Raw genomic sequence first — 13015 nt, 5'->3', positions numbered from 1 at the left:
TGACATCTAGTATATAAAGAGCTGTCAAAGGGGTTTTTCTCTGTTGCCGGTTTTGCCGGAGTTGACTCTTGTTGGAGCCGAGGTGGCGCAGTGGTTAAATGCAGCACTGCAGGCTACTTCAGCTGACTGCAGTTCTGCAGTTCGGCTGTTCAAATCTCACCGGCTCAGGGTTGACTCAGCCTTCCATTCTTCCGAGGTGGGTAAAATGAGGACCCGGATTGTTGTTGGGGGCAATATGCTGACTCTGTAAACCGCTTAGAGAGGGCTGAAAGCCCTATGAAGCGGTATATAAGTCTAACTGCTATTGTTTGCTGTTAGCTGTTACCCTAATAAATGGCAGTTGTTTGTCTTGCCTCAGTCTTGCCCGCCTGGTTCTCCCTACTGAACACCCAGAACTTCCAGAAGTCTTGTTTTTTGTCCTTCCCAGACTCCGGAGGCTTTCCCCGTGCATGCGCAGTGGAGGTGACCTGGGTGACGGCTCGTGTGCTCTCAGAGAGGACTCTGCGTGCTGCCTGTGGCATGTGTGCCATAGGTTCCCCATCACGATTCTATATTATGTAATCCATCTAGAGGCACTCAAGATAGTGACATGGGCAGCATATAAAATTAATAACAACTAACAAATAAATTTCATCTCTCATCTCTTCATCTTTCATCACTTAATCAGCAAACATGAGAAATGTTTGGATTTATTTGAATGCACCCACAAACAACATTTTTACTATCTACAGAAGTTTTGACAAGCTAGAAGAAAAACCAGTTGGAAAGTTTTGACTAGCTAGAAGGAAAATACTTGCCTCACTGTCCTCAAGGTGATTGTGGGGCTGGTGAAGAGGGAAGTTTTATTAGACTAGGACTGTGAAACAGATGCTTTCCTTTTAGCTGATGATGTTTGAGAAAAATGAAGGGAAGCAAAGCTGAGGGGAATCTGCCACTCCCTGTAGTTAATGCACCCCATATGGCATCTGAGTTGTCTTATTTATTTATTATGTATTAATCCAATTTATATAGGCACCCATTTCACTAGAAGGGACTCTGGACAGTATACTTTTGGAAGCAGGATAAGTGGGGTAGCAAATGTTATATCAGTGTAGCTCATTCGAAAGAGCCCTGTCCCATGTAAATCAGTGTTAGCCAGATGCATGTCTAGTAATCTACAAAGAAACCAAATCTTCATCCAGGCTGTGGTAGCTTCATACATAGGAATCTGGAAGTTGAATCATGGCAACTGGACTTCTTTCCTTTTTTGTTTGAAATGTTTCACTGCTTATCCAAGTAGTCTTACTCGGATAAGCAGTGGAATGTTTCAAACCAAAAGCAAAAGAGATCCAGTTGCCATGACTCAACTTCCAGACAACTTTACCTAAATGACTGAGAATCTTCATCAACATATGTGCTTAGGGATGTTCAAATGAATATTAAATAATTAAGCAGGTGTTTACAAGAAAATGGCAATCTGTTTAGAGAGATTTATCAAATAAATTGTTTATGAAGACTGACTTTATGAAGACTGACTTGAGTATGAGCCCTTACCTTTGATATCTGGAAAATTTGGAAAGAAGTGTTCTGTAGTAGGAAGTGAATGAGGGTGCTAATTAGTTCAATGTTTTCTCTGAAAGCTTTTGAATCCCTTGGGACAAGTAAACCTTTAGTTCACTAAATGTGAGTTGGAATACTTATCCATTCTTAGTGAAATAGTGTGAAGAAATAATATGTCTCAATGCCATGTACATCACAACAACTTAGTTCCCATTTTTCTTTTTTTCTTTTCATTTTTTCTTTTTGCATGTAACAATAACAGGAAAATTAGGTGATTTCTTAATATTTTCAAAGCATGTCACAATCATACTGAGCTCAGCAAATACACGGCAGAAATAAACAAGTCATACAAGCAATGTACTCCACTAACCTTGTTCCCACATTATAGTCTAGCCTTCCTATTATGTAAATTCTAAATAAACCAAAATAATAAAAGTTACTTATCAATAGGGTGCCCCCAGGTTTTTAATAAAATACATAAAATTAATAATTTACACACACACCACTTCTGAATTATATATGGAAAAGAAGATACCCAACATTAGTAGATAAAGAAAAAGATTTTAGAATCGTTGTTAGCTGCAGCAATGAAGAAATGTTTGTGGAGCCAAGTGAAACCTATGGATGGAATCAGGATTTGATGCTGCCCTTTTTTTTCTTTTATTTTTATTTATAAAATTTATACAGACGGTCTTCGACTTACAACTGTTTATTATTGACCATTCAAAGTTACAACAGGATTGAAAAAAGTGACTTATGACCAGTTTTCACACTAATGACTATGCATCCCCATGGTCACATGATTAAAATTCAACTGACTCATATTTATGATTTGTGATACTTGCGACCTTCTAACAAATAAAGTCAATGGCGAAGCCAGATTCATTTAACAGCCATGTTATTAACTTAACAACTGCCCCGATTCACTTAACAACAGTGGCAAGAAAGGTTGTAAAATGGAGCAAATGTCTCTCTTAGCAACATAAATTTTGTGCTTAATTTTGGTTATAAGTCGAGGACTACCTGCATTATCTTTATAGGTAGTCCTGGATTTATGACTCCTTAATGACCATTCAGAATTACAATGGGTCTGGAACAGGTGCATTGCGGACCTTAAAGCATTTCTGGCTATTGTAAAATGTTGTGTCCTTCCTTCCTCCACATGGTTAGGTTACCGTATTTTGGGCACTCAGCAAACCGGCTTGCCTTTACAACCAGTTGTAGCATATCACAATCACATAGTCATGATTTGTGTTTTTTTAAATGTGAGTTTCTGGCAACCCCCCCCCCCAGGTTCGCACTTATGACTGCATTGTTTGCTTAATGACATAGCAAAATGATGCAAAAATGTTACAGAATTTGATCCGGTCATGTGGGGCCTTGATTTATGACTGTAATGATTTTCGAGTAGAAATCTGGTTCCAATTGTGGTTGTAAGTGAGGATAACCTATAGTTTCACAAGTCATAGATAACATAACATCTAAGCCACCTAAGTCATTGCCCATATACTACTCAGTAGATTGAAGGGTCCCCCCCTGCACCTTTGTTATGAAAAAGCATTGCCTCAAAATAATTTTTCCTGGTTGTGGGAAAGACTGCTCATTTTCATCCATGCTATGTGAAATCTGCTGACCGCAGATGGTACATCTAGCCAAGCAAAAGCTAAAAGATAACAGATAAGTGCAGTACATAAAGATTGAACAAACAGCCTTTGCTTAGAGCTGCTATAAGATAGGAAAGAACCTGTGGCTCTTCAAACACTGATTCTTAGGACTTTTTTGCTATTTTTGGCAACCCTGACAAAAGATGAGAAGTTGCAATTAAGCAAAATGCTTAAATGCTACAGATTACTCATATTTAGATCAAGGGTCAGTCATCACTAACTCTCTTCCCTCGTTTGTTGCAGTCCTCCATTTTCTAATTTTGTATAAAATAGGCAAACAAGCAAATCAAAAGAGGAATATAGACTGAAGCATCTGCAGCCTCATGTGAATTTTCTTTTCAATAGTTGACAATGTATGAGTCAGCCCTGCATGAGACTATATCAGTTATTTTTCCATCTTTTGTCATGTAGGCATTCTGACAAAAACATTTCAATATTTCTATTTTTTTAAAGTACATTTCCATTTTTATTGAAGGGTCATGGAAACCCTCCTGAAAACTGGAATGCAATCTGGGGTGTAATTAGAAAATGTGTGGTATTCTCCAAAACCTCTGACCGCTGTAGGTAGTCCTCAACTTACAACCACAATTCAGCCCAAAATTTCTGTTGCTACGCAAGGTGGTGGTTAAGTGACTTCTTCCCCATTTTATGAACTTTCTTACCATAGATGTTAAGTGAATCACTGCAGTTATTCAATTAGTAACATGGTTGTTAAGTGAATCTGGCTTCCCCATCGATTTTGCTTGTCAGAAGAAGATCACAAAACAGGATCACATGACTCTTGGACAGTGCAACGGTTATAAACATGAGTCAGTTGCCAAGTGTCTGAATTTTGATCATGTGACCAAAGAGATGTTGCAACAGTGGGAAAAATGGTCAGAAGTCACTGGTTTCAGTCTTGTTGTAACTTTGAACGGTCACTAATGAAGTGTGGTAAGTCAAGGACTACCTATACTTCCAAAGTCACAGATAGCATAGAGAGGGAATATAGGAGCTGTACATATGAGATAGTAGTGGGTTCCGGATCTTCAGCTGCTCCGTGGAGCATCGCGCAGGCACTATACGCGCCATGTGCATGCATGGAAGCCTTAAAAGACAGGTAAGGAGCTCAGGCGGGCAGGTGGGCCCTCCCGCCTGCAACCCACCACTGATATGGGAAGACATAAACTACTTCCACAGGCAACTAAAATGTATGTAGAGACAATAGTTCATCTAGATCAGGGGTGTCAAAGGCTAATGGGCCACATATGGCCCACAGGGTGCTTTGATCTGGCCCTAGGAGCTGGCCTGGAAACAGCAAAGGACTGGCCTGTGGTGCCTCCGCCAGCACAAATGGAGCTCGAGAGTATGCACTGTCCCCCCATCCCTGGGCTCCATTTTCACTGGCAGAGGGCTGCAGGAGGCCATCGCAGATGAAAATGGGGCAGAGGGGGCCGCATGTGGCCTCCCCCCAGGCTCCATTTTTGCTGGAAGCGGGCTATCTAAATAAACTAAAAACAAAGGAGAAATGTTTCCCCTTTTGCATTTGAGCATGCAAGAAGGAAAGGAGAAAGGGAAAACAGAGGAAGGAAAAATGGGAAGAGAACAAGGAAGGAAAAATAAGGAAAGAAGGGAAAGGAAGAATAAAGGAGAAAGGACAATGAAGAGAGAAGGAAAAAGGAAAAAAAGAAAAAGTAAGGGAGGGTCTTTGGGAAGTCCTGCCTTAGCACTTGGCCACCATAGGTGGCCTCAACTTGAGTGACTTTGAGCTAGCCACGCCCAGGCCCCCCGGGCATGTCCCCCTAGCCCTCTGAGGTCAAACACAACCTTGATGTATTCCTCAATGAAATTGAGTTTGACACCCCTGATTTAGATGCATATTTCTGTGTAGTTATGCAAAAATCTCTCGATTTGCAGTCACTCGTTTAATGGTGAGTCAATGTTATTATGGCTTTGGAAAAAGAGACATATGACTTGTACTCACACTTATGTCTGTTGTACCACCCCCTGGTCACATAATTGCAGTTTGGATGCTTGGAAAACAGCTCACATATACAACTGGTTGCAGGATCCTCAGTCATGTAATCTCAATTTGTGGTCTTTTTTGGCAATTTCCAGCATAAAACAACTATTGTGGAAGCTGAATTCACTAAATGACTGCATTATTTGCTTAACAACTGTAGTTATTCAGGTCCAACTTGACTTAAGTCCAATGACTTACCACCGAAATTCTGGTTCTAATTCTGGTTAAAACAATGGTTATCTGTATTAGCTTCCTGCCACTCTAACTGTCACTTTCAAGTTGTATAAAAAGGACAGGAGATGGGAAGCCACAGTTTCCAGATTTCTAAAAGCTGTGGTTTACCATCTCCTGTCATCCTTCTACAACTTCAGTGTATACAATGCTACAATGGCTACTGTACTTCTTCCTACATCTATTGATTTTTCCTAACATATAATAAGCTCACTAATTATTCCAATTTACATCATTTCATTTCAAAACTATCAATTGCCAAAGCTCTCTATGCAATTCATGAATTAATTCAGCAATTTAAGAAGTACAATTATATCCATCCATCCACTCCATAAATAACCTGTTTTTAATTTTTGGATTTTGAACTGGTATTTAGCACTTAGACTCAAACTAATTTAATACTCAGGTGCACATCCTGAGGTTTCAGATCACCTTCCAAGGTTTGTAGCGTTTGGAGGTAGTCCTACCCTCTCTAATCCTTCTTTAATTGCTCTGACATTAAAACAGTCCTTCTTCAAATTGCTCTGGTAATTTCTATTAAAAAACAGAGGAAAAAGCATCACTTAATAAGGAGCATAAGTATCTTGATATTTTAATTTAAAGTAATTTAAAAATAAAACAAATGCAGATGTTGTACTACCTATGTCTATTTGTTTGCCCTGCCCTAGACTGCTTTTTGAAGTTCCATTACCATAACACAGGTCAAAAGTAAAATGTGGTTTTTCAAATATCTAAAAAGTCATAGTATATTTTTAGTATCCAGTGTTAAAAATCTGTTTTAGGATTTTCATCTGCAAGTAAAATGTTTACATATTCAGAAATTACATACTCATCATGGTTTAGATTTTAAAATATGCCAGATAACTTCCTGCTGAAGACTCTGGTTCTAATTCTGGTTTAAATCAATGGTTATCTATATTAGCTTCCTGCCACTCTAACTGCCAGTTAGAATATAATCCAACATTTCAGGATCAGGATCATTACAGGGACAAAATGATTGAGAGATGGAATTTTAAAAAAATCTACCACATAGTTTATTTAATGGCAACACATCTAATCTGTCTTTAATCAGAAATTTTGAAAATATTTAAATATATACTATTTAAATGTTTGGAAGGTGAAAAATATGTCTATAATTAATTCCAGATGTTGCAGCTGAACCTGATACTTTGACTTTGGCTATTAATTCCTGAACTGATTTATCTTTGATGTAATGAATTGTCAATACAGGTCAATAAATAATCAGGATCAATGCAAATTTGATTATTCTTTTGAATCACCTGTTTGAACCACATATCTACAAAAGATTCTTTCAGGATTTCATTCCTTGTTTTTAAAACTATGCTTTTGTATGGTTAACCAAGGCTTTGCTGTCAAAGGGCATTGTCCAGCTTCCAAGAGAATAACAGAATTTGGAACACGGCTTAGGACACTTAAAACACATCTTAAAACGCTTACCTGCAGTTGTACTAGGTTGTTATTAGCAAATGTCAACCAAATCAAAGCTCCATATAAAATTTGAGATGCAATTTTGGCATTCAAAATTTCTATTGCTGCAGGAACAAGTCTTTTTCCTTTCAAGTAAAAAAAATTGAAGCAAGAAGGTCACAATAGATTTTGCTTTAAGAAGTAATAAGTGAAGAGTTGAAGAAGAAATAGTTGTGTTTATTAAATAGTACTATTTAATTAAGAAATATTAATTTTTATATGTTGCAGCAAAGGGTTACTTCACCAGTCTGTATTTCTCCTTCTTAAATCTAGGACTGAAGCTCCACTAATTTTCAGAAGATGGTTCAAAGCATCTCCCTTGCCATCATATCAGACTTTGTGATGTCACCTCTAACCAGTCCCAGAAATGTGACCAATGCCACATTGACAGCACTTCAGAGCAAGGTGATGCAGACAGTTTTGCCAGCTCTCTTCATACTCAACTTCTGCATCAGCATTCCTCTCAATGTAATCTCCTTGTGGTTCCTTTGTTGGTATTCAAGGCCTTGGACTCCCACCATTATATTTTGCATTAATTTAAACATCGCAGACTTGCTCTATGGCTTCATCCTCCCCTTTCAAACAGCCTACCATCTAAAGGAGAATAATTGGCCTTTTGGAGACGTCTTGTGTCAAATTGTCTCCGTTCTGTCATATGGGAACCTCCATTGCTCCATTTTAACCATGATGAGCCTTAGCATTGAGCGATACCTTGGCATCGTCCACCCCCTGCGCTACAAAGCAGCAAAGCCAATTAGGGTCTCTTTCCTGGTGTGCATCAGCATTTGGGCCCTGGTTTTACTCACCCTTTTTCCTCTCATGCAGCATAAGCTCACCATTCATTTACAACAACTCCCTATCATCACCTGCTTTGATGTTTTGCCAAAAGAAATGTTTAGCGCCAAAGAAAATTTTATCATTTATTTTGGATCCCTGCTCTTTCTATTTTTCTTCCTGCCATTGATCATCATGGGGTTTTGCTACATCTCAATCATATTAACACTTCTCCATTCACCTTCTCAGTTCAGGGAGAGCAAGAGGCAGACTGTCTACCTCATCATAGCATTGCTATTCCTGATTACTGTTTGTTACCTCCCTCACATTGTCATAGCAGTGACCCATTATATCCTCCTTTTCCAAAAGAAAACATTTTATGTGGAATACAAACTGTCCCTCGCTACAGCCAGCTTTAATTGCTGCTTCGACCCATTTCTTTATTACTTTGGTTCTAAAGAGTTTCGACAAAAAATACAGAGGAAACTCTGCAAGTGTGTGACAGTATATTTCGGTGAAAGTAGCCCAATTTGTTCTCAGCATGACATGCAAATCATGCCAGTGCAAGAAGCACCAAAGATTTAACAATAAACATATTTATTACAATACATAAACAAGGAAAATATTAATTTAACATTTCATACTGATGGATGTCCACACTGAAGGATCTGTTATTAACAGAAAGATTTGTTATCTAGAAACTGAGACTTGTTGAGCCATTCTCTCAGAACATCATGGATTGCACTAATAATCAAATGATATAGCAGCTTATAGGTGTACTACATCTCTACAATACATGCTTTTTTTAAAACTGAGGAGAGTTAGAAAAAGCTCTATATAGTGTGAATTGGTATAAAATTGACAATTGTCATAGCAATATGAATGGTATCATTCAAAACATGGACAGTCATATAGTTTAATTAAAAACGGTTTCTGGTCTTTTTTATTGAGATCTTAATTGAATACCTTTTATAATCATTAAATGCTATAGGGATTTTAAAGTGGTTTATTTCATACGATATCTACCAATCCTTGTGCAGAGAATTGAACCTGAAGAAAATTTGTTGTCTCCACCACCTATCTCTGTCATATCTATGTTCTGGGTTGCTGCTTGCAGTACTGTGTTCTGTTTTGGGATGAGCAAGACTTGTTAAACAAAGCCACTGCTTAATCTTCCAACTTTATTGTCCTTCATTTCATCTATTTATTTATTTGCTTCTTTATTTATTCTGATTGGCTGCCCAGTTCCAATGGACTCAGAGAAGTGTACAGTACTAAACTAGAGAAAACATAAGAAGAACTAAATTAATTTAAATGGGCAGCGCAAACAAGAGTAGCCTAATACCAACCAAACAAAACAGGGGCCATTAAACAAACAATAAAGATCAACCTCAGGGCTGATCATGGGACCAAAGTCAGTTTTTCAAAGCTTTCTGGAAACCCAGAAGAAAGAGTTTCATGTTTCTCAATGTTGCCAACCAGCAGGAAACCGTCTACCAACCATAACACTGCTGTGATTGGGGGGTAGTTGTGACAGAACCTAAGTGTTTAGCAAGCTTCAGAACGTGGCATTTTCCCAAGTCTGTCTAAAAGCAAATCTGTGGATGGAGAGGGCCAAGCACATCCCAATAAGCGGACAAGACTCTCAGGTTATTTACCAAGTAACTCACCCTATCCTAAATATTTGTTCTCTGGTTCTCCTACTGGCCAACTGATCAGAGATATGACTATCCAACAAAAAAAATTAAACCTGGCTATGTACCCTCCACCACACAGATGAGACGTCATATGGGCTTGCAGATGGTCCAAGGATGATGGGATCTCCCTGATAAAATGGGAGAATATTTCCTTGTTTTACTGGCTCTGAGAGCTTTGCCTGGACATTTATAAATAAGAACCACATGGACACAAAACACATACCAAAAAATGCACCAGAGAGAAAAAGCAATAACCATGGGAACAAAAACAAATACTCATACTTTCTATTTGTTGGAGTTCAGGGGGCATTTGCACCCTGAACTCCAAATGACACAAACCTAATAATTTAGAGGAAAGGAGCGAGGGAGGGGGGAATCAAAATGATTTGGACAAATTTCAACAGTTGGCTAAAATAAATAGGATGGAATTTTACAAGGATGAATGTAAAGTTCTCCTTCAGGATTTAGAAATGGAAGGCAGAAGTATAAATTTGGGAAAACCTGGATTGTAGATGTGAATGTTCTTATTGACCCCAGATTAGATTTGAGCCAGCAATATAGCAGTTAAAAAGATAAATGCATCTTTAGGAACATAGATCATGGGAAGTAATTGTCCCATTCTACCCTGGCCTGATTAGGCCCCACTTCAAATATTAGATCCAATTATGGACACTTCAGTTCAAACAGGGCATTGATAAACTGGAATAAATTCAGAGGGAGATGATCAAGGGGGTGAAGGATCCAGAAACTCAGACCTATGAGAAACTGTTAAAGGTTTAGCTTGCAGAAGAGAGAATTGAGGGCAGACAGGCTAGCAATTTTGAAATAGGTGAAGAAAAGGGAACTAACTAGGTTTACACAAAGAAAGACCACAACCAAAACCTCAAGGCCCCACAGGTTTAAGCAATAGATACAAAAGAACATTCTAAATGTTAGAGCTGTTAGTCAGTGCAACAGACCCATGAAGTTCAGTGCAAGTCTGCAAACTGATGGTTTTCTGATGAAGATTCCTAGTGGATTCTATAATTGGCAGAAGATTGGACTAGATCACTGTAGCTCTGAGAAAGCGAGAAAATAATGGCAGCTTCTTGCTATGGCTTCTTAAATACAAAGGCTGCATGAAAAAGAAACTTTGTGGATCGAAATGTATTTTGTCAATTATTTAAACATGTTTTACTTATTTCTTATTTCTCAAGTTCATGACTGAAAAACAATAGAAGGAAGGAAACACCACACACAATAAGTGGGTGAACTTACTTTTTGAATCCACTTTCAGAATCACATCTATTATAATCTCAATACTATCACCAATTATCCAAATGTATCTTCTTCATAATAAAGCTGTTAATCAATTAACTTTAAAATACACATAGTTTATAAAACTCATTTTTGTGCACTAACATTTTTGTTCTGACAACCCTCCATTTTATAGACTGGTGTTCATTTAAGATTTGCCAATTAAATAGATGTTTTCCTGAAAATGATACCATGCACATTGATTATGCAATGATGCAAATCATAAAATGACATAAAATATATACATTTAGATTTAATACACATTTAATGGACAGATTAGATTTAATGGACATTCTCTTCTCCAAACTGTTCATTAAATTGTTTTTATTGTTTTATTGTTCTGCATATTGTTTTGAATCCTGCTGCTTACATATTTTAGGGAAAAGCTTCTAGTTTGCAGTTTATGCTTTCTGGGATGCCATACCAAGTGTTCATGCTTAACTGATGCCATTATATATAAAACATCAAAAAGAGAACATTTTATTTGCTTATTTAGGTCGCCCATCTTACCTCAAGGTAATTCTCATTGATCTAAGTAAGATACAAGCTAGAAATGTGATGTAGCAAGTAAAAAGATAAATGCATTAACAGGAGCACATACCACGCTAGTAATCCAAATCTAAATCTACCCTGATTATATGATCAATATCAATATATTGCCACTAGAATATAATCCTAATTATGCTATACTGATATACTTGGGTTCATGCAGATCACGCAGGCAGAAAAGATTTCAGCCTACACAGAGAATGAATTTCAGAGAAGGTACAAAGAAGTTGGTTCCCAAAATAAATGGGAATTCTTTTGTTAAGTAGATGATGTAGTGGTAGAAAAATATCAAGAGGTATGAGAAGAGTGACAATATGGGCTAGTCAAGCCTATATGGTAATAGTAGATCAGTATATGGATATTTCTGTTAATGGAGCCGCATTAACTATAAAGTCCAATTTAATTCCATGAGGAATTTAAAGTTGCATATTTGTCATTGAGTGTGTAAGGACTAAGATTTTCCCAGTTGCAATGTATGGCTGTGAAAACTGGACCATAAGAAAGGCTGAGCACCAAAGAATTGAGGCCTTTGAACTATAGTGCTGGAGAAGACTCCTGCGAGTCCCTCGGATTGCAAGGTGATCAAACTGATCAGTCCTAGAGGAGATCACTCCTGACTTCTCTTTCAAAGACAGATCCTGAAGATGAAACTTAAATACTTTGACCACCTAATAAGAAGGAAGGACTCACTGGAGAAGAGCCTAATGCTGGAAAGATTGAGAGCAAAAGAACGGGACGACAGAGAATGAAGTGGCTGGATGGAGTTACTGAAGCAGTAGGTGTGAGTTTAAATGGACTCCAGGGGATGGTAGAGCACAGGAAGGCCTGGAGGAATGTTGTCCATGGGATTGCGATAGGTTGAACACGACTTTGCAATGAACAACATTTGTCATTATTAGACAAATAGTGACCAATTCACTTTCAAGATTTTAGCTCAATAAACTCTTTATCAACAAGAAGCATTCTAATAGATACAGTGATGAGTTTCAAATCCTGTTCCAACTAGTACGGTTGGAACGGGGCTGGCGGCATCCTCATGGACGTGCGCAGCGTCTTAGCGCCTCCGCAATGCTCTGCGATGCTCCAGCTGCTCCACAGAGCGTCAAGCAGGCACAGAAGCTTTAAAACACAGGTAAGGAGCTTGGGTGGATCCTCTGGAGCACTGTACCGGATTGGTATCCAGTGCTCCGGGCTGGCTCCGGTACACCTGCAACCCACCCCTGAGTAGATAGCATTAGAAAAGTGAAATGAGATTGGAAAAGTATTCTTTTTTCCTCATTTCAACATTGCAGAATAGTCTCAATACTGATTTCTCACACAGAGTTGTAGGATTCAGCAAGGTGATGTTTTTTTTCAAATTTATTGCAAACATTCTATTTCCTGTGTTAGTTTCTTCTCTGAGTTACTTCAGGGTGGTAGTTCATTGCTGTCAAAAAGAAAGGTGTTCTCTGAGATTCCGATAAGTGATAAGGTTACTTACGATGATACCTTGGTATGCATGATTGGTTCCAGGAAGTGCAACAAGTACTAAAAAGGATGAGTGGCAAACAAACGATGTGACTTATTGTATGACCCTTTATTTCAGCCAGGAAGAACCTTCCCAGCATGGCCAACTTCCTGTTCTACTTCTGCTGCTGTCCCCTGCTTTCTTTTGCAGGACATCAAGTACCAAAGATGAGTCCCAAGACAATATTGCCACATCAAAATGTGTTGAGTACCAAATTCTACAAGTTTTGAAGCAGTTGAGTACTGAGGTATCACTGTATATTGTGTAG

The 13015-nt window shown here is 38.3% G+C and overlaps 1 protein-coding gene across 1 annotated transcript; it reads left to right on the top strand.

Annotated features, from left to right (window-relative positions):
• The first annotated feature begins 7228 nt into the window (after positions 1-7228).
• LOC106554055 (P2Y purinoceptor 8) lies at positions 7229-8283 on the top strand. Its single transcript, XM_087726445.1, has 2 exons — positions 7229-7720; positions 8000-8283. The coding sequence occupies exons 1-2, from the start codon at positions 7267-7269 to the stop codon at positions 8281-8283; spliced, it is 738 nt and encodes a 245-aa protein (XP_087582571.1). The 5' UTR covers positions 7229-7266.
• The last annotated feature ends 4732 nt before the right edge of the window (positions 8284-13015 follow it).

This window comes from Thamnophis sirtalis, unplaced genomic scaffold (genome assembly GCF_051295495.1).
Source record: "Thamnophis sirtalis isolate CommonGarterSnake01/CBP01778 unplaced genomic scaffold, rThaSir2_p1.2 scaffold_12, whole genome shotgun sequence".
NCBI classification, from domain to species: Eukaryota; Metazoa; Chordata; class Lepidosauria; order Squamata; family Natricidae; genus Thamnophis; species Thamnophis sirtalis.
The sequence above is the reverse complement of the archived record's forward strand: the minus strand, read 5'-3'. Positions and strand labels throughout refer to the sequence as shown.

What these genes read in the sequence shown, in the direction of transcription:
- LOC106554055 (XM_087726445.1), top strand. Translation starts at nt 7,267, where the DNA reads ATGTCACCTCTAACCAGTCCCAGAAATGTGACCAATGCCACATTGACA. An exon ending in CATCAGCATTTGGGCCCTGG is followed by an intron (nt 7,721 to 7,999) that starts TTTTACTCACCC and finishes CATTGCTATTCC; the next exon opens with TGATTACTGTTTGTTACCTC.